Source organism: Geotrypetes seraphini, chromosome 10 (assembly GCF_902459505.1).
Source record: "Geotrypetes seraphini chromosome 10, aGeoSer1.1, whole genome shotgun sequence".
Lineage (NCBI taxonomy): Eukaryota > Metazoa > Chordata > Amphibia > Gymnophiona > Dermophiidae > Geotrypetes > Geotrypetes seraphini.
This window is the reverse complement of record NC_047093.1, coordinates 78,298,559-78,317,556: the sequence shown is the minus strand read 5'-3', so window position 1 is coordinate 78,317,556 and position 18,998 is coordinate 78,298,559. Positions and strand designations below refer to the sequence as shown.

At 41.6% G+C, this 18,998-nt stretch overlaps 1 protein-coding gene across 2 annotated transcripts in view; it reads left to right on the top strand.

The window, feature by feature from the left end:
- Positions 1 to 18,998, top strand: part of CRB2 (crumbs cell polarity complex component 2) — a 151,941-nt gene that overhangs the window by 90,514 nt on the left and 42,429 nt on the right. For both annotated transcript variants that reach the window (XM_033961166.1, XM_033961167.1), the window contains one exon: positions 391 to 504. In XM_033961166.1, coding sequence (XP_033817057.1) covers positions 391 to 504 — 114 coding nt within the window. The remainder of the gene's footprint in view (positions 1 to 390; positions 505 to 18,998) is intronic.

The window sequence follows — 18,998 nt, the reverse complement described above, 5'->3', positions numbered from 1 at the left end:
TTCCTGGCATCTACGTATCAGTCTTGGCAGAAAGAACACAAGTGTTGAGGCTGCTGTTGACGGTATGGCAGTTTCATGAGACCATTGGTGGATTCAGTTTGCCATCGAATTTCTAATGCCAGTAATAGTCCTTTCATAGTTTAGCATAATTAGGAATGGAGTTAGACCAGGGATCTCAAAGTCCCTCCTTGAGGGCCGTAATCCGGTCGGGTTTTCATGATTTCCCCAATGAATATGCATTGAAAGCAGTGCATGCACATAGATCTCATGCATATTCTTTGGGGAAATCCTGAAAACCCGACTGGATTGCGGCCCTCATGGAGGGACTTTGAGACCCCTGACGGTTTGAGACTAGAATGAAGAAAAATGGCTGTATTTTATCATTCTCAGGGGAAAACTGCTCAGCAAATATTGATGAATGTGCATCCCAACCATGCCAAAATGGAGGTAGCTGTGAGGATTTGGTCAGTGGATTCCATTGTTATTGTGCACTTGGCTTTGCAGGTAAGGCATTTATTTAATGTCTGGAAATGACACTGATCAGAGGTTAGCACATGGCAAAATAGAGCTTTGGCACTGTCAATTTGCTTTGCATTCTGCTCATTTAACAGTAAATCATGGCCTTTATCGGAGGCCAATGAAGTGGTACAGATTAATACAACACATTAATAATCTTTCAGGGGAACTGGTTTATATCTGCCCTCAGTTATGAGATATAGTTATGCACTCTTCACTCCATACACTTGTACTTTCACCATAAACTACACTAGGGACAAAAGGACCCTCATATTTTCCAATACCGTGCACATATTTTTTCCTGAGAAAAAAGTATGGGAGTAAATGCAAATTCCTTCTAATTCTACTTTCGGGAACAAACAAAATTAGAGAGGTAAGACAACTTAAATATGGCTTGTTTTAGTGAAACAGTACTAGGATCCAGTGACCATTTGGTATGCAGGTTTTTTAAAATGTTGGTTTCTTTTCATTTTTAACTCATTTTAGTGCGTATTTAACATAAGAACATAAGAATTGCCGCTGCTGGGTCAGAACAGTGGTCCATCATGCCCAGCAGGCCGCTCACGAGGCGGCCCTTTGGTCAAAGACCAGTGTCCTAACTGAGACTAGCTTTATCTGCGTATGTTCTGGTTCAGCAGGAACTTTATCTTGAATCCCTGGAGGGTGTTTTCCCCTATAATAGCCTCTGGAAGAGTGTTCCAGTTTTCCATCACTCCTTATGTTTGTAGGGAATCTATCCCCTTTTAACTTTAGAGAGTGCCCTCTCGTTCTCCTTACCTTGGAGCGAGTGAACATCCTGTTTTTATCTATGAAGTCTATTCCCTTCATTATCTTGAATGTTTCGATCATGTCCCCTCTCAGTCTCCTCTTTTCAAGGGAGAAGAGGCCCAGTTTCTCTAATCTCTCACTGTACGGCAACTCCTCCAGCCCCTTAACCATTTTAGTCGCTCTTCTCTGGACCCTTTCAAGTAGTACTGTGTCCTTCTTCATGTACGGTGACCAGTGCTGGACGCAGTATTCCAGGTGAGGGTGTACCATGGCCCGGTACAGCGGCACGATAACCTTCTCCAATCTGTTTGTGATCCCCTTCTTAATCATTCCCAGCATTCTGTTCGCCCCTTTCGCTGCCGCCGCATTAAGCGGACAGCTTCATTGACTTGTCGACCAGTACTCCCAAGTCTCTTTCCTGGGGGGTCTCTCCAAGTACCATCCCGGACATCCTGTATTTGCCACACACACACACACACACACAATTTCTTTTTATTTTATTTCACTTTGAAAATGGCACATAAAATAGATTTCATTATTTCTGTATGATCTCTGGACCAAGACTCCATAATAGTAAAACAAGGGTCCTGCATCAAGAAAGCAAATTATTATGTTACAGAAGAGTTTTGGTGCATAAGATTTAAATCATACAAAGGAACCCCAGATCAGCAATGAAAGCAGCAAATTGATGTGAGGAAGATAATGACAAGACCACAATGGTTCGCCAAAGTGAGTTACAAAATACAGGCAGACAGATGGAGGAGGAGAAACATTAGAAGATTGCTAAGGCTTTTATGGAACAATCAGGGAAGAAGGTGAATAGAATAAGCCTTATGTATCTTCAAAAGCATAATTGAAAAGAGAAGGGCCCAATGAAAATGAATAAGAATTAAAAGGGAACGCAGTTTGCTTTAGTTACTCATATTTTATGTTTTTGTTGGCTAGTTCTACTAGAAACAGAGTGTGATAGATCAAAAATATAAGCGACTCTGAATTGAACATGTTGCTATTTACTGAACAGTAGGGATGTGCGTTCATTAGGGTATAACAGGTTTACCATTGTGTTTTCTATGAGTTTGTAAGGACATGTTAAATTGACTTAATACATTAACATTTTTTGATCAAAAGAAATGTCTGTAATAAACTAATGGCCAGATTCTCAAAACTTTAACACGGTCATTAAACTGGTTTCCAATGGTTTAGTCTGCACGCATTTTAGCGGTGGATTATCAAAACGGCTTATCTCTGTCTTTAGCGAGCTTTCTAGCAGTCTCCGACACTTCCATGCAAATGGGCTCTTCAACATTAAAATGAGCACTCCGGTGGATTCTTTAAAATCACTGAACCATTTTCTAAGAGTGGCGTCGGCTTTTGGTGACAAAAATCAGTGACTGGTCCAGGGCTGCCAGTACAGTGACAGCACTGTTTAAAGCCCTGGCAGTGGGAGAGATGCCCACTCTCTCCTGCCGCCAAGTGACCACCCCCCCCAGCAGCGAGAGAGATGCCCATTCTCTCCTGCTGCCACACAACACCCCCTCCCCTTACCTTGAATTAGTTGGCTAATCAGAGGGATGCCAACACCCTCCAGCCAGCTGGCCCGCCTCTTCAAAATGAGCCTTCCCATAGGAGGAGCCTTAAACAACCTGGGTCAATCATAGCTTCAAGCCCCTCCCTGGATGCACCGGGAGAGAATGGGCATCTCTCCTGCTGCTGGGGGGTTGTTTGCTTGGCGGAGGGAGATAGTGGGCATCTCTCCCATTCCACTGCAGTGGGGGTGGGATGTTGGTTGGCAAAGGATGAGATTGGACATCTCTTCCACTGTTTATGTTTTTGGCTTTTTCTTTCTGCATTTATTCTGCGCATGTGCCCATTGCTATTACCAGTGATGGGCACATGCAAATTTAGTGAGGTTTCGTTACTCTCTGCCAACCTCATTTGCATGAGATTTTTTTGGAGAATGACTCACTTTTTAAAAATTGCTTTCAGAACATTTTTTTAATGTGTTTTTTTTGAGAATCTAGGCCTCAATGTCTGAAAATCTATGAAAAAACCCAAAATGAATAAACAGTTATTGCCCTGGGCAAACTGCTTATGAGGGGGTGCTGAAAAGGCCTCAGCCCAACCAAGAAGAGAATGATGTGGGTATGGTTCAATCAATGATCTGAAACAATGTTAAAGCATAGAATTTTGTTTCTGAAATTGGTACTTAATGAAATAAGATAACACTCTTTTCAGCTACAATGGCAAAATAATGCTCAGAATTTAGGAAGTTGGTTGGTTGGGCTGAGAACTTTTCATCACCCCCTCATACAGTTCCATTTTTGAACAATCCCCTTCCTAGCTTGCAAATCTTATCTCTATGGAGTCCTTATGTTATCCTAGTTGATCAGTTTACGAACAGCATCTATTCATTCTTCCATCCTCAAAGGCTTATTTAGAATCCACTCGGCTTTCAGCATTCTTTTACATTTCACTATTACTTTGGAACACCCTTGCAGTATCCCTTCGTAAGGAGGGATCCATTAAGAAGTTTAAAGCTCAACGGAAAACTCATCTTTTCTGTTTGGCTTTTGGAGACTCTAGTATCTTCAGTCTCTCAGGGATTGTGAGTCTTTTTCTGACAGTTTTTAACTTTTTTATTTTGATTATGAGTATGAATGTAGGCTCTTGATGATTGATGACTGTCCTATTTCAAATGGAGTTCCTTTCTCAATTTTACCTCCCCTCCCTTTGTTTTTATGTACACCGTTTTGACCTGTCTTTTAGTGAAGGTGGTATCTAAAGTTTAAATAAACATAGATATTAACAGAAATAACCCTACTGAACAGGTAATATTCAAGGACTTGGCACATTTAAAATAACCAAGGAAATGGGGTGGTATTAATCCAAGGACAGAGAGAAGGAGCTCTAGGGTACTGACTGCAGTCCTCAAAACTAGATTTCACTTATCACGAGGAACAGGAGAAGTTCCAGAAAACAGTGGAAGAGCAGATGTACATCTAATCCATAATGGAAGGAAGCGAGGGCGAAGTAATGGAAACCCTTCCAAAGGAAAGAAGAATGTGAAATCTTGAATCTAGTGGCTTCAGGTTCCTAGGCAACATGACTTCATGAAAAGACCTATCTTGCCAAATAAACTTAATTAAATTTTGGGGTAAGGTGACCAAAGGAGATCAAAAGAAGTGGAAGGAGGATGAAGTAATTGTGGGTTGGCTGGATTTCAGTAAGGTCTTTGACACATTGCTCGTTATAGTGAAGAGGTTTTTTTTCCCCAAAAAAGTTTTGTCTGCAAAATAGGGACCCTGTATAAGATTCATGCAGACACATGAACGTGAACTTAATTTCTCTATCATTTTAGCCTTATAGTGAATTATGATTTGTTTTGCATTTTTTTGCAAATACCGTGAAGCAGACAATAACATGGCACTTCTTTTCTATCATTAACAGAGTTTTAGATTTAGCTCACATCTTTTCATTGGCAGCACAAGACATTTTACTTTCAGGTACAATAGAGGGAATGGATATTGGGTTTAGCTCCCACCATGTTTTAGTAGTACTGTAGTACATTAGGAATTTGTACCTAGGGCATTGGAGTACACAGGCATTCAGGTTAAGTGACTTGTCTGTACTATCAGAACATAATATGAAAAATGAAGGCTTGTGAAAAAAAAAAGTGATAGATGCTTTATGAACATTTTACATTTTGATATTACACTTCCCCCTCCCCATTCGCGGTTTCTCCATTTGCGGTTTCATATAATCGCAATTTTTTTCTGGGGAGGGGGAAAATAAAATAAGCAGTCTTAATTTTAAAATAACCCATATTTTTTTCCTCCCTGCCGCCTTCCCGGCCTTACCTGTGGTCTAGAGGGCTTTCGGGGCAGGAGCGATCTTCCTACGCTCCTGCCCCGTGCAGATCGCCATGAGGAAATGGCTGCTGTGAGTTCCCGTAGTCTCTCGAGACTACATCGGGAACTCCCTACAGCCATTTCCTCATGGCGATCTGCACGGGGCAGGAGCGTAGGAAGATCGCTCCTGCCCCGAAAGCCCTCTAGACCACCAGGTTAGGCCGGGAAGGCGGCAGGGAGGCGGGGGTGGGTCAGAGCCAGATAATTGCGTTTTTTCGCCATTCGTGGTCCGGCTCTGCCCGTATCCCCCGTGAATGATGAGGGAGAAGTGTACTTCCTTACCCCTCTCCCCCCCCCCTTTTTTTTATACTAAGCTGTGGTAGAGGTTTCTACTGTAGCTCGGAGCACTAAGGCCCAAATTCTGTAACCGGCGCCTAATGTTAGGCACCTATTTTGGAGGCGCCCATCTAGATAGGCGCCTATCTAAATTGAATAACAAGCTCAATTAAGCTTTTTAATCAGCACTAATTGAAAAATAGGCGGCTATCAAGAAAGAGCGATTCTGTAACAAGGCGCCTCTAAAAATTTAGGTGGCCTTCAAAAAAATAGGCGCTTTGCATGTTAGGCATGAGCGTGGCCTTGTGTTAGGCGCCTTTTTACAGAATCACTGCTCCTAACTTTTAGTTGAGCTTAGAGCTGGCCTATTTTTTGGTCACTACCAAAATAGGTGCCGCTCAGCGTGATTCACTAAACAGCACCCAATTTTACTTGAATTGCGCTGAACGGTATCTAATTCGGCGCCTAACTTTTGGCCGCTTCTTATAGAATTTGCCCTTAAATGCTCCAGCGCTGCTCTGAAGCTCGTAGGAATTCTATGAGCATCGAAGCAGCATTGGAGCATTTAGTGCTCCGGGCTGCGGTAGAAACCTTTACTGCGGCTTAGTGAAAGGTGGAGTTGGATTGTACGAGAGGGTGCTGAAAAGTTCTCAGACATCCAAACCACAGACAACTTGAGAGTCTGTTGGTTATCACTGGATGGTGGTAGCTTTTATTGATCCTGAAAAACCTTCTTTTGTGTTTAAATTGTTTTAAATTATTTTCAATATCTTTTATAAAACGAATAATCTTAAAGCCTTTGGCTGAAAAAATATATCTATCAATTATGTCTATTACACTATAGGGGTCTTTTACTAAGACACAATAGCCGATGTCTGAGATCCTTTTCCTTCAAAAAACATTATTACTATTAGGTCATGATAATATGATGTCATGCATTTTCACTGAGCTGAGTTTTTTTGTGCTTTTTTTTTATTTTTTTTTTAAGGTATCTACCAGTTTGCTTACTTGCTCACATTTTTGCAATTTGGGGTATTGTTTAGGTGCTGAAAAGTTCTCAGCCCAACCAAGAAGAGAATGACATGGATATGGTTCAATCAACGATCTGAAACAAGATCAAAACATAGAATTTTGTTTCTGCAAATTGGCACTTAACGATGTAAGATAACACTCTTTTCAACTACACTGGCAAAATAACACTCAGAATTTAGGAAGTTGGTTGGTTGGGCTGAGAACTTTTCAGCACCCCTCATATCCTTTCTAGGAACTTTAAATATCTCCTGTATCTGAGCATAACTCACCTTGGTCTATCAATGAAAAGGTATGAGCTAAATCCAAAACAATGAATTGCTTTAGTATGTACATAGGTCATCATTTATCAAACAAATTAGAGATCTTGTTGCCTGTTAAATACTGTGCTATTCCTCTTCTTATAACAACATGTAGCTAAAAAAAAAAAAAACCCCAACAACTCCAAAAACCAAAAACTTATCTCAGATATTCAAATGGCTCTTTTTATTCACTTTAAAAATAGAAAGAGTGCAAAAAAAATGGAAGTTCACAAAGTAAATGCAATAAATAATCAAGAAATCCATCTAGTCCACATCAATTCAAACGTTTCTAAAACCAATGACAATTCTGCTGCCCCTTTGTCTCATTTCTCTGTCAAAGGCAGGATGTGGGGAACAAATAAACAATGAGAGAGACTTAAGCTGCTATTTTCAGCTATTTAATTTATAGGAGGACTGCAATACGGTCGGATTGTAATAAATTAAAGCTAGACAATGTCTTTCATTCAGCAAGATACCATTTTTAAAATAATTTAGTATGGGAGAAAAGATAAATGCAATTACTTCTCGGGATGGATGACTCTGGCAGACGCCTGAGACTAGACCACACAAAATCTTCCAAAGAGAGTTAAAATGAACAACTAGGGGCAAAACTGAGTTCTAAGCCATATTTTCATGTGTTTTTGTGCCGAACCTCACCTTTTTCTGGGAAATAATGATGCATCTGGTGCGGTAACATGATTGCTACAGTAAGCCGCTAAGCTGTAGTACAGCGAAGGATTCTCAGAAGAAAAGTTGTTAGCACACCATCTTGTGGCCAGCCTGAGAAAATGATGGACTGCCAAGATTGCTTATTCTCATTTTTTTTTAATGCAACTGCCTACAAATATTTAATTTATTCTGCTGACAAGTTGCAGAATAGTCTGATTAATAAGACTTTGTATTGCTTGGTCATCCCCAAGAACACCTTCCCCTTCACCTTCCTATGTACATGGTGAAACAACTTGATTTTCAAAGCTAGCATTAAACCTGAATGTATAGGTTCCCAAGCGAACTTATTAACAAAGGGTCACGCTGCTTCTCAGTTATATAAAATAATTACCCCTTCATCTTTAACATGCACCTCAGCTCTTCAACATGTATGGGAACAGGATTGTGGACATAAATTGGATGAGTCAAGTTGGTTCATTTTCTGGACCAGAACTATGAAGCCCCTAACTTCAGCAAGTTCCATACAATCTAGAAACATAGAAAGATGACGGCAGACAAGGGCTATAGCCCATCAAGTCTGCCCACTCTATTGACCCACCTCTTTAAGTCTATTGACCCCCTTAATCATACAGCCACTCGACTGACCTGCTCCTTCAAGTCTAAACCCTAGCGACCCTATTCCTTGACTTGACCCTTGTAGGGAACCCACATAGGTATCCCATTTATTCTTAAAGTCTGGGATGCTGCTGGCCTCAATCACCTGCACTGGAAGCTTGTTCCAATGCTCAATCACTCTTTCCGTGAAGAAGTACTTCCTGGCGTCTCCACGAAACTTCCCTCTCCTGAGTTTGAGCGGATGTCCCCTTGTGGTCGAGGGTCCTTTGAGAAGAAAGATATCATCTTCCACCTCGACACGTCCCGTGATGTACTTAAATGTCTCAATCATGTCTCCCCTTTCCCTACGCTCTTCGAGAGCTGCAGTTTGTTCAGTCTTTCTTCGTACGTGAGACCCTTGATAGTATGGACTCCGCATAAACTTTCATTGGCGGGCTTAGTGTCATCTAATGTATGTTGGAATTGTAAACAACTCCCAGACTTTCTAATACATATGATATATGAATGTTCTATTGTTAATTCCTTTTGAAAGAAGTTTGGATAATAATATAACAGATATTTGGCATTGCGGTTCAGATTTCTCTTTCAATTATTATATTCATAAGAACATAAGAATTGCCACTGCTGGGTCAGACCAGTGGTCCATCACGCCCAGCAGTTCGCTCACGCGGCGGCCCTCTGGTCAAAGACCAGCGCCCTAACTGACACGCTCATTCTCTAGACATTAGCATTTCTAATAAGAATATGAAGTTATTTGATATTATTATTACAATTACTCAAAAGCTAATTCTTTCCAATTGGAAAACTTAGCATCTTCTTAATATCTCTGTTTGGTGGAGCTCAATCCTTTTTCATCTAAGATGCGAATGGTGATAGCAGAAAAATTGGGAACAATTAGAACATTTCACAAATATTAGTCCTTTTTTCTTCTTTTTGTGATCCTTCTCAGTCTCAGTCCTTTTGAGAAAATGGTATAATTAGTTTATTCCCCCTCACCTCCCCCTCTTTTTCTTTTTTTTTTTCTTTGTGTACTGTGCTTCCAAATTTTGTATTTTGTAGCATTTAATGTAACAATTTGCTTTCTTATGCTCTTTATATACTTAGCGATTCAAGAAGAGCCCACAACAGAGGGAGAAAAACGTTGCAAACAAAAACAGATCTCCCCTGCCCCAGTCACACAGAGCCATTTTCAACTTTGCGATATCATCTGTGACTAGTGTTCAAGACTTTATTGAGATAGCCTGGCTGGTTCCTGAGGAATGGGGTTTTTACCCTCGAAACGGAGTCCCGTTGGACGAGCTTCATCGTGGCTGGCTATTTTTCTTGTTCACCGGAGAAGCTAAATACTTCCAACAGCTGACCTAGCTTTCATTTGTGCCTGCTTGGCTGATTTTGGTAGCTCCGGCTCCCCGGATTGGGGGGGGGGGGGTAGAGACAGCCTTTACAACCTATACATTTATATATTTCTATTATTTATTTGTTCACTTTTAGCACATTGGTTCGTGCACTGGTTCACATATTTATTGCACACAGGGTTAGCCCGGGGATGTTTCACAGTTAATACTCTTGAGTGGGTTTCTACTTGTGACAGCTGGTGCTTTAGGGGTGTTTCCCCATAGCAAGCTGTGCGACAGAGGGCTTCCCTTCACTATCATCATTATTAGTATATAGCATTGTTTGAGCTGTCTCTTTCCCCCCCCCCCCCCCCTTTCTACTTCTGGGGCAGGGGAGATCTGGCTTTATATACTTAGAACATAAGAACATAAGAATTGCTGCTGCTTGGTCAGACCTATGGTCCATCGTGCCCAGCAGTCCACTCACGCGGCGGCCCTCTGGTCAAAGACCAGCGCCCTAACTGAGACTAGCCCTATCTGCGTACATTCTGGTTCAGCAGGAACTTGTCTAACTTCGTCTTGAATCCCTGAAGGGTGTTTTCCCTATGACAGACTCCGGCAGAGTGTTCCAGTTTTCTACCACTTTCTGGATGAAGAAGAACTTCCTTATGTTCGTAGAATTCCTATGAGTGTCGGAGCTTTTACTGCAGCGGCTGGCAATAAAAAAAAACCCCTAACACTGCTTGATAAAAGGGAGCCTAAGTTAAGTGTCTAACTTCAGGCGCCTATTTATTTAGGCATCTATTTTTAAGCACCTCTTATAGCATTTCCCCCTAAATAAACTTGGAAACTTAAAATTCCCTCAGGCATAACAATATATGCATTTTTAAAAACACAGACAGTTGGAGTTGTAATAAAAAGGCTCACCACTGAGTCACCATATTGATTGGAGGAGTAGTCTAGTGGTTATCCACCTTTTGAAGGAACACATATAAAAAATTTTAAATACAAAATTTTAAAAGATCTATTTTGGAAAAACTGTTAAATAGTATTGATCAATATTCTTTCCTGGTTAAAAAAAAATTATTTGGACTACGTAATTTTATAAAACAGGCATCCTTTTGAACCTTTCACCCTGCTATGAAATTGGTCCATTATATCTAATAGGTTGACCACATTGCACAATTCTTGGCAGTTTGTCCCAGATGTGGGGAGCTTGATATTCAAAGGTAGCCTCAAACATCTTCTTCCATTGTATTTTTTGAGGTGACAGGAGGGGTAATTTGAAGCATTGTGTCATACGTGAGATGAAGAAGAAATGTAGGACAGTTGGAACCCAAGCACAGTACCGGGTAAAGCTTTGGATTCTCGCCCAGAAATAGCTAAGAAGAAAAAAAAAATAAAATAATAATTTAAATTGAATCAGGTTGGGCAGACTGGATGGACCATTCGGGTCTTTATCTGCCGTCATCTACTATGTTACTATGTTACTATATGACTTTGATATCAGATGTTAGCCCCTCTGAGTTTTCTCCATTGATCACTTTATGGACCATGCAGCCCACCAATATACACCTAAAACACATCCCCTTTGCATTTGCTTGCTCTCGGGTTTGATATGTGCAATATCCTGGCTTTGTAAAACAGGGACTTAGGTTTAAGTGCTGGTTTATATGCATATCAGATGCAAATAGGGCTTGTGAAATTAGGGCCAGAATCAATAAGACATAATACAAAATTAGATGTGAATACCATCATGAGAGAAGGAGAGAATAATATTAGTTATTTTGATTCCTGCTATCTCTGCAGGCAAACTGGCTTGAATTAATTTAAACATGGAAACATAGAAACATAGAAGATGACGGCAGATAAGGGCCATAGCCCATCAGGTCTGCCCACTCTACTGACCCACCCCCAAGTCTACTATCCTAGGGATCCCACTCCTGGTGACAGGTTCCCTTGGCTTAACCCTCTAAGGGATCCCACATGGGCATCCCATTTGCTCTTAAATTCTTGCACGCTGTTTGCCTCGATCACCTGCACCGGGAGCTCGTTCCAAGGATCAACCACTCTCTCGGTGAAGAAATATTTCCTGGTGTCGCCATGAAATTTCCCGCCCCTGAGTTTGAGCGGATGCTCTCTTGTGGCTGAGGGTCCTTTGAGAAAGAGAATCTCTTCTTCCATCTCGATACGGCCGGTAATATACTTAAACATCTCGATCATGTCTCCTCTCTCCCTACGTTCCTCGAGTGAGTACAGCCGCAAATTTTTCAGCCTTTCCTCGTAAGATAGATCCTTGAGCCCTGAGACCATCCTGGTGGCCATCCGTTGCACCGACTCTACTCTCAGCACATCTTTTCGGTACTGTGGCCTCCAGAATTGCACACAGTATTCCAAATGAGGCCTTGCCATGGTTCTGTATAATGGCATTATGACTTCAGGCTTCCGGCTGACGAAACTCTTGCGGATGCAACCTAACAACTGTCTTGACTCGGACAGAGTTACATAACAGTGCTATGTGGATAAAAATTTATTTGGTGTGCCTCTTCTGTCTCTCAGTTATAATCGCTTAACTTCTGACAGGTCATCAGGTTGTCTGGCCAAAAACTGAACCAATCTGTGAGGCCCAAATTTGAAAAATGAACCATTGATCTTCTTAATTCTGAACGCTGACTGGATAAATAGCTTTGAGTACTGGCCCTATTGTTTGTTTTTTTAAATTCCCCACTCCTAAACCTTAGGCAGCAAAGGGGATATCAAAGGGGCAGAGGTGAGCATTTATTCAATTTTCTATACCATCCTCCTAGGGGAGCTCAGACGGTTTACATGAATTTAGTCAAGTACTCAAGCATTTTTCCCTGTCTGTCCTGGCGCGCTCACAATTTTTCTAATGTACCTGGGGCAATGGAGGGATTAAGGGCTCCTTTTACTAAGGTGCGCTAGCGTTTTAAGCACATGCAAGATATTACCGCGTGCTACACCGCGCGCAACGCGGCTAGAACTAGTGGCAGCTCAATGCTGGCATTAGTGTCTAGCGCGTGGGGAATGTAACGCTTGCTATTCTGCGCGTTAATGCCCTAACGCAGCTTTGGAAAAGGAGCCCTAAGTGACTTGCGCAGGGTCACTAGGAGGAATGTGGGTTGATATGATTCAAATGCTGTTTTGCTGTTAAATCTTATCCAAGAATATTTCATTTCATTTATCTGGATTTACCACTCTAATTTTTCAGCTGCAACATAAGGTGAGTTACATTCAGGTACTCTAGGGTATTTCTCTGTCTTTAGAGGGCTTACAGTCTATGTACCTGCCACAACAGAGGGTTAAGTGACTTTTCCAAGGTCACAAAGAGCAGCAGCAGCAGGAATTGAACTGGCGTCTGCTAGTTGTCAGCCCAGTGCTCTAACCACTGCTCCACTCCCTGTCTTCTGCTGCCTTTCTAGAAGCATCTGTCTGACTGGAGGAGGGTTCTGAGGCTTAGACTGCCGAAAGCACAAGAACAGCAGGTGGTAAAGTTTCATTCGGTCTGTGTGTGAACCTAGTGAGCTCAGCGAGTGCCTGTGAAGGAGTGGAAATGACAGGGGAATTATGGCAATTAATCTCCTCTGTTGTGTGTCTTAATCCTTGCAGGGCCCTGCTGGGAGAATGGCTTATTATTTCATATTAGGATCACAGCATAACTTTGCAAAAGGGGTGGGGGTAGAGCAGGGTTAAGATCACCTGCAGTGCCAGATTTGAACAAGATCATGTGCTTAAAATCTAAAGTGAACTCTGATGCTATCCTTCTTCCCTCCCTCCTCCTCCACTTATCTCTCTCTGAGTCCTCTCCCAGAAGCCAGGAATTTAGGGAGTGTTGGTGCATCAGATTTAGGATCATTTGAATCAGCAGAAACCTTTCTGCAGCAGTGTACATTAGCTGCTCTAGGGCCTTTCAAAACATGTATCCACACTTCAAATTCTGATGAATGTTTTGTTAAGATCTAGAATACAGTATTTAGATTCTTTATTTGCGGTTCTTTGAAATCCCTGCCATATAATATGACATGGAAAGAACTTAAAGAGAATTCTGTAAATGGCGCCCAAAGTTAGATGCTCCAGGAGGCCCCCCACAGGGCAGGATGCCCTTCCCTTCCCCTCCACCATGGTCCAAAGCCCACTCCCCTCCCTTTTTAAAATGTATAGGGGTAACTGGCACTGCCGTGAATCTCCAGCACTGCCTGCGGCCTCCTCAGCGCTGTTCCTCTGCCGCGGTTTGCCCAAGCAGAAACAGGAAGACCTTGCGGGTGCTGGCTGCATCCTCCCTCCCCCAAAGAATCATGTGGAAACTGGTGGGGGCACTGGCATAGTGAGAGTAGGAGGGACCCAGTGTGGTGCCACCCCACGCGCCCTCCTCTCCACCCCGCTCCTACCCTGCTCCCCACACCACTCTCGCGCCCTCCCTTCCCACTGTACCTCTTTAAATCTTCATCAGCACAAGTAGTTTCTCCAGCCTGTTGCTCGTACAAGCATTGGCTTTCCCTCTGATGTCACTTCCTGGCCCCGCAACTAGGAAATTATTTCAGAGGGGAGCCAGGCTGGCGTGAGCAGCAGGCCAGAGAAGGTGCTCATGCTGGCAAACATTTAAAGAGGCATTGGGTGAGGGGAAGGGGGAGGGGAAGGGTAGAAAGGTGCCATTGCCCCCACCAAGATGGTGCCTGGGGTGGTGTCCCCCCCCCCTTACTACACCACTGGATAGGGTAGAGGGTTTTAGGCTTTTTTAGCCTGTGTAAAAGGCAACCAGAAGAGACAAGCCGCTGGATATCCTGCTTGCATCTCTAAGAACATAAGCAATGCCTCTGCTGGGTCAGACCTGAGGTCCATCGTGCCCAGCAGTCCGCTCACACGACTGCCCAACAGGTCCAGGACCTGTGCAGTAATCCTCTACCTATACCCCTCTATCCCCTTTTCCAGCAGGAAATTGTCCAATCCTTTCTTGAACCCCAGTACCGTACTCTGCCCTGTTACGCTCTCTGGAAGTGCATTCCAGGTGTCAACCACATGTTGGGTAAAGAAGAACTTCCTAGCATTCGTTTTGAATCTGTCCCTTTTCAACTTTTTTGAATGCCCTCTTGCTTCCCCATTATCCAGCTAGAGTGAGAGCTGATACAGAACAGTACATGACCACTGTGAGTAAAGTGCATTACTGTCTATGGGAGACATCGAGGTGGCGTACATTTTGGGGGGAGGGGGGTAAGAGTTTCTGGGGCTTTCTTGAGGGTTTCCCACCCCTACAATCCTGTTGTCAGAATTTTTTTTATTGTTTTTAAGGCTCCTCTGGGCTGTTTTTGGTGTCAAAATCACTGCTGTGGTGGCCATCTTGGATTTCCTAATTTTATTTTAAAAGCTTCCCTCTGCATCAAAAAACCTCGTTTTTGACTAAACACAGTCAGGATGGACTCCACAGGTGGTTTAACCCCTTTATCATGCCAATTTTGTGCTAGATAGTCACTTAAGGAACATCCATGGCTAATTTAAAAATGGGATGCTAGACTCAATGAACTAGTCTCTCGCTTATCATAGTACTGTTTATGAATATTAAGTTTATTCTGCTATCCATGTCTACATAGTGCCTATACTGGTAGACAATGATTTCTTATGGGTAAACTCTTTTTTCAGGAACAAATAAAGTGGGATAAACAGAATACAGTATCCAGCTGAACTATCATAAATGAATTGTTGAAAACAATCTTTATTGTAGCTATCGATCTATGTACAACAGATGATAGTAAGTGATGTAAACAGAACCCAACATAGTGCATGTTTCTGCATTCAATGCCTTCCTAGGAATCCAGTCTTCTAAAATATCACATTAATCAACAGTTAAGCAATGCACAGCAAAGTGAACACCACAATATCACCAAAATGTTCAAAATATGGTAATTGAGTAGGAATGAGAAGAAATATTCCCCCCCCCCCTTGACCCCGTGATACCACAATCTTGCAACAGCAACTAGATTCCTAGGGAAATTATCCTCCGGACATTTATTTTCAGAATTTCTTTGTAAGACATTAAGGGCTCCTTTTACTAAGCTTCGTTAGGGCTGTAATGTGCGGAAGAGCGCGCACTAAATTGCCACGCGCTCTAGACCTTAACGCCAGCATTGAGCTGGCGTTAGTTCTAGCCGCGTAGTGCAGGTTTAGCACGCACTAAAATGCTGCGTGCGCTAAAAACGCTAACGCAACTTAGTAAAAGGAGCCCTAAGAATTGCCATACTGGAACAGACCAAAGGTCCATCAAGCCCAGCATCCTGTTTTCAACAGTGGCCAACTCAGGTCCCAAGTACCTAGCTAGACCCCAATTAGTAAAGCAGATTTTATGCTGCTTATCCTAGGAATAAGCAGTGGATTTCCCCAAGACGAGGCTCTCTGAGACACACCAGGTCCTAGGCATTTGGATTACAAACAGTCTTAAGTACTCAGGCTTAGAAGACACTGCCAAAAAAAGGTCAGTTACAAAGATAAAGTCTTTACACATTTGCACAACTTCAGGGTGGTTGTTCTCATGAAGATCATAGGAAATAGTACCATTGCACAGCTGCCAGAGAGACTCCCTTAGGTGATTGAAAAAGCATCCTTTTTTTTTTTTCCTTTCTGTTTTCTTCTCTCTAATACTGCCAAATTGTAGTGCAGTTTAATGGGAGGCTGGCACCTCCTTCTTTCTGCTCTGACATGTTGCGGGCGCTCCGTGACAATCAGCTAGTTAAATCTGTAAAATCTGCTCAATGGGAATCAACAAGAAAATCATCTTTTTTTTTTCTTTTAATCTCTTGGTTTGGAATTCCTTAACCTGGGAATTACGTACTGAACAATCGTATTTTAAATTTTGATGAGCATTAAGGACATATTTTTTAAATTTGGTTTGCCCTAGTTTTTATGCCACATTGATGGATATGTGAGGAGCTCTGTCTCAGGTCTCTTTCCTTCCATACCCCCTCCCTTCATTGTTATTGTTCTCCGTACTTTGTTGCATTGGCATTCTAATTTCTTTTCCTTGGGTGCATCTGTTTTAAAGCACTTTTTGGCTTAATACCTTTTTATCTGGTTTCTCATATGAAATTATTTAAGTCAAATAAACACACAAGACATTCCGTTATGTTCCTCTTCCCTGCTCCAAAGGCTTGTCGTTATAAAACTTTTTTGGACAAGCCATTTGCATTTCAAGCAGGGAAGATGAACTCCTGGATATGCCCTTTGATTGTTCAATCTCAATCTTATTTTAAATTTAGGAAACTATTGAAAACTTATCTCTTTGATAAATACGAATGTTAATTTTTAACAATATATTAATGATAGGTATATGTATCTTATTGAATTGTATTGCTTCACTGAAATATTTCAGTTTCTCTTGCTGTAAACCGCCCAGAATTACTGGTAGGGCAGTATACAAGAAAATGTATTATTATTATTATTATTCATGTTTTGTTTTATTAATTTTTGTGAACTGCCTTGGATATTTTTACTAAAGGTGGTATATCAAATTGAATAAGTTGATTCAGTGAGATATTTCTACCACGAAAAGAATAGCTGGGTTCCTCTATCTTTTATTTTATCTTTAAATTCAGAGCAAATACCAGCAAACCTTATTAGGATGTCTTTTGTGTTGGTTTTCATTTATTATAGAGCATTACAAATGTGCATGCTTTTCCCATTTAAATAAATATCTTCCAGCAAATAATCAGAATCCCAAAATATGGGAATACATAACATAAACAGCCTCAACTGTGTTGGGTGCTACTGCCCTGATTAAAAAGAGCTTTCAAATGCTCTTATGAGGTCAAAGGGTGGAATATGTAGGGGCAATATTTCAAGCTATATTAGCATAAAACTGACATACCTTGGCTCCTAAGATTCACATATGCTATGGTAAGTGCATGACAACTCAATTCTGAGACATTATCCCCTTGAAAAATCAACTTAAAAGCACCATGGAATACTAAGATCGATAACTGGGAATATCCTGACCATCTGTCAATATTTATGATAAAAATATGAACCATAAATCTTTGGGTTTTAATCAGGGTTATGGAGTCGATAGACCAAATAAGAACATAAGAACATAAGCATTGCCTCCGCCGGGTCAGACCAGGGGTCCATCGCGCCCGGCAGTCCGCTCCCGCGGCGGCCCTCCAGGTCCATGACCTGAAAATGTTCCCTACCTAACCTAAAAAGTCCATATCCTATTTGCTCAGTGTCCTGTGAGGTAAACCTCTATCTGTACCCCGTTATTCCCTTCGCTTCCAGGAAGTCATCCAGTCTCTTTTTGAACCTCAGAATTGTACTCTGGCTTATCACCTCTCCGGGAAGCGCGTTCCAGGTGTCTACCACCCGTTGAGTGAAGAAGAACTTTCTTGCATTTGTTTTGAATCTGTCTCCTCTCAGTTTCTCTGAGTGACCTCTTGTTTTAGTTGCCCCTGCTAGTTTAAAGAATCTGTCCCTCTCCACCTTCTCTATGCCTTTCATGATTTTATAAGTCTGTATCATGTCCCCTCTCAGTCTCCGCTTTTCCAGGGTAAATCTTCATCTCCTCTATTTTTCTACTCTGCAACTCTGACTCCTACCATGTATAGTAAATCTAACAGAAATTTGATTAGTTACAGAAACATAGAATATTGCTTTATGTACAAAATTGGGATTAGGAGACCACAAAATATATTTGAAGTTTGAACGGATAACCTGAACAAAAATAATGTTGGCAATTGAAAATATGCAATACACTGTTATGCATATAATAATAAGATTTTTAAATCTTTGAAGAATTTGGATTAAGGAGGCAAAGCCAACAGGTATTTAGTCAAAGGAAATCTTGCCTCTCCAATCTGTTGCATTTATTTGAAGGGGTGAATAAACCTGTGGATAAAGGCATACCAGCTGATATTGTGTATCTGGATTTTCAAAAGGCATTTGACAAAGTACTTCATGAAAGACCTCTCAGGAAATTAAAAAGTCATAAGATAGGAGGCAATGTCCTATCGTGGATTAAGAACTACAGACACCCGACTTAAGTACAACTCATACTTAAGAATGAAGTTGCAGCTTCATTTGATTTCACTGAGCAGTATTTCCAGTGGCATAGACTCTTAAATTTCTCCTGCAGCAAATTCAGGAATGATGCATGGCCACATTGAAAATAGTGAGTAGTTTGCATGCTTGTACCTTAGAGGGAATACTGGTAGGGACAGTTGGCCCTTTTGTCAGCTGGGAGCAGAGGTAAGCAGCAAGAATCTTAAAATCTACAAGTTCTGAGTTACATAAACTAAACTAAACTTTAAGTTTATATACCGCATCCTCTCCATGAATATAGAGCTCGGTACGGTTTACAAGAGCTTAATAAAGGAAAGTATAACACATTGAGTTTGGAGGTAGTGTAAAGGGGGGGGGAGGAGAGCATTATGTTTTTGTGATAAGACTAGTTTTCAGGTGCTTGCGGAATAGTTGGAAGGAGACCTGATTCCGCAGTGGGGTAGTAAGGTTATTCCAAAGCCCTGAGATTCTGAAGAAGAGAGATTGTCCCAATTTTTCCGCATGGGGGATGTCTTTTAGTGAAG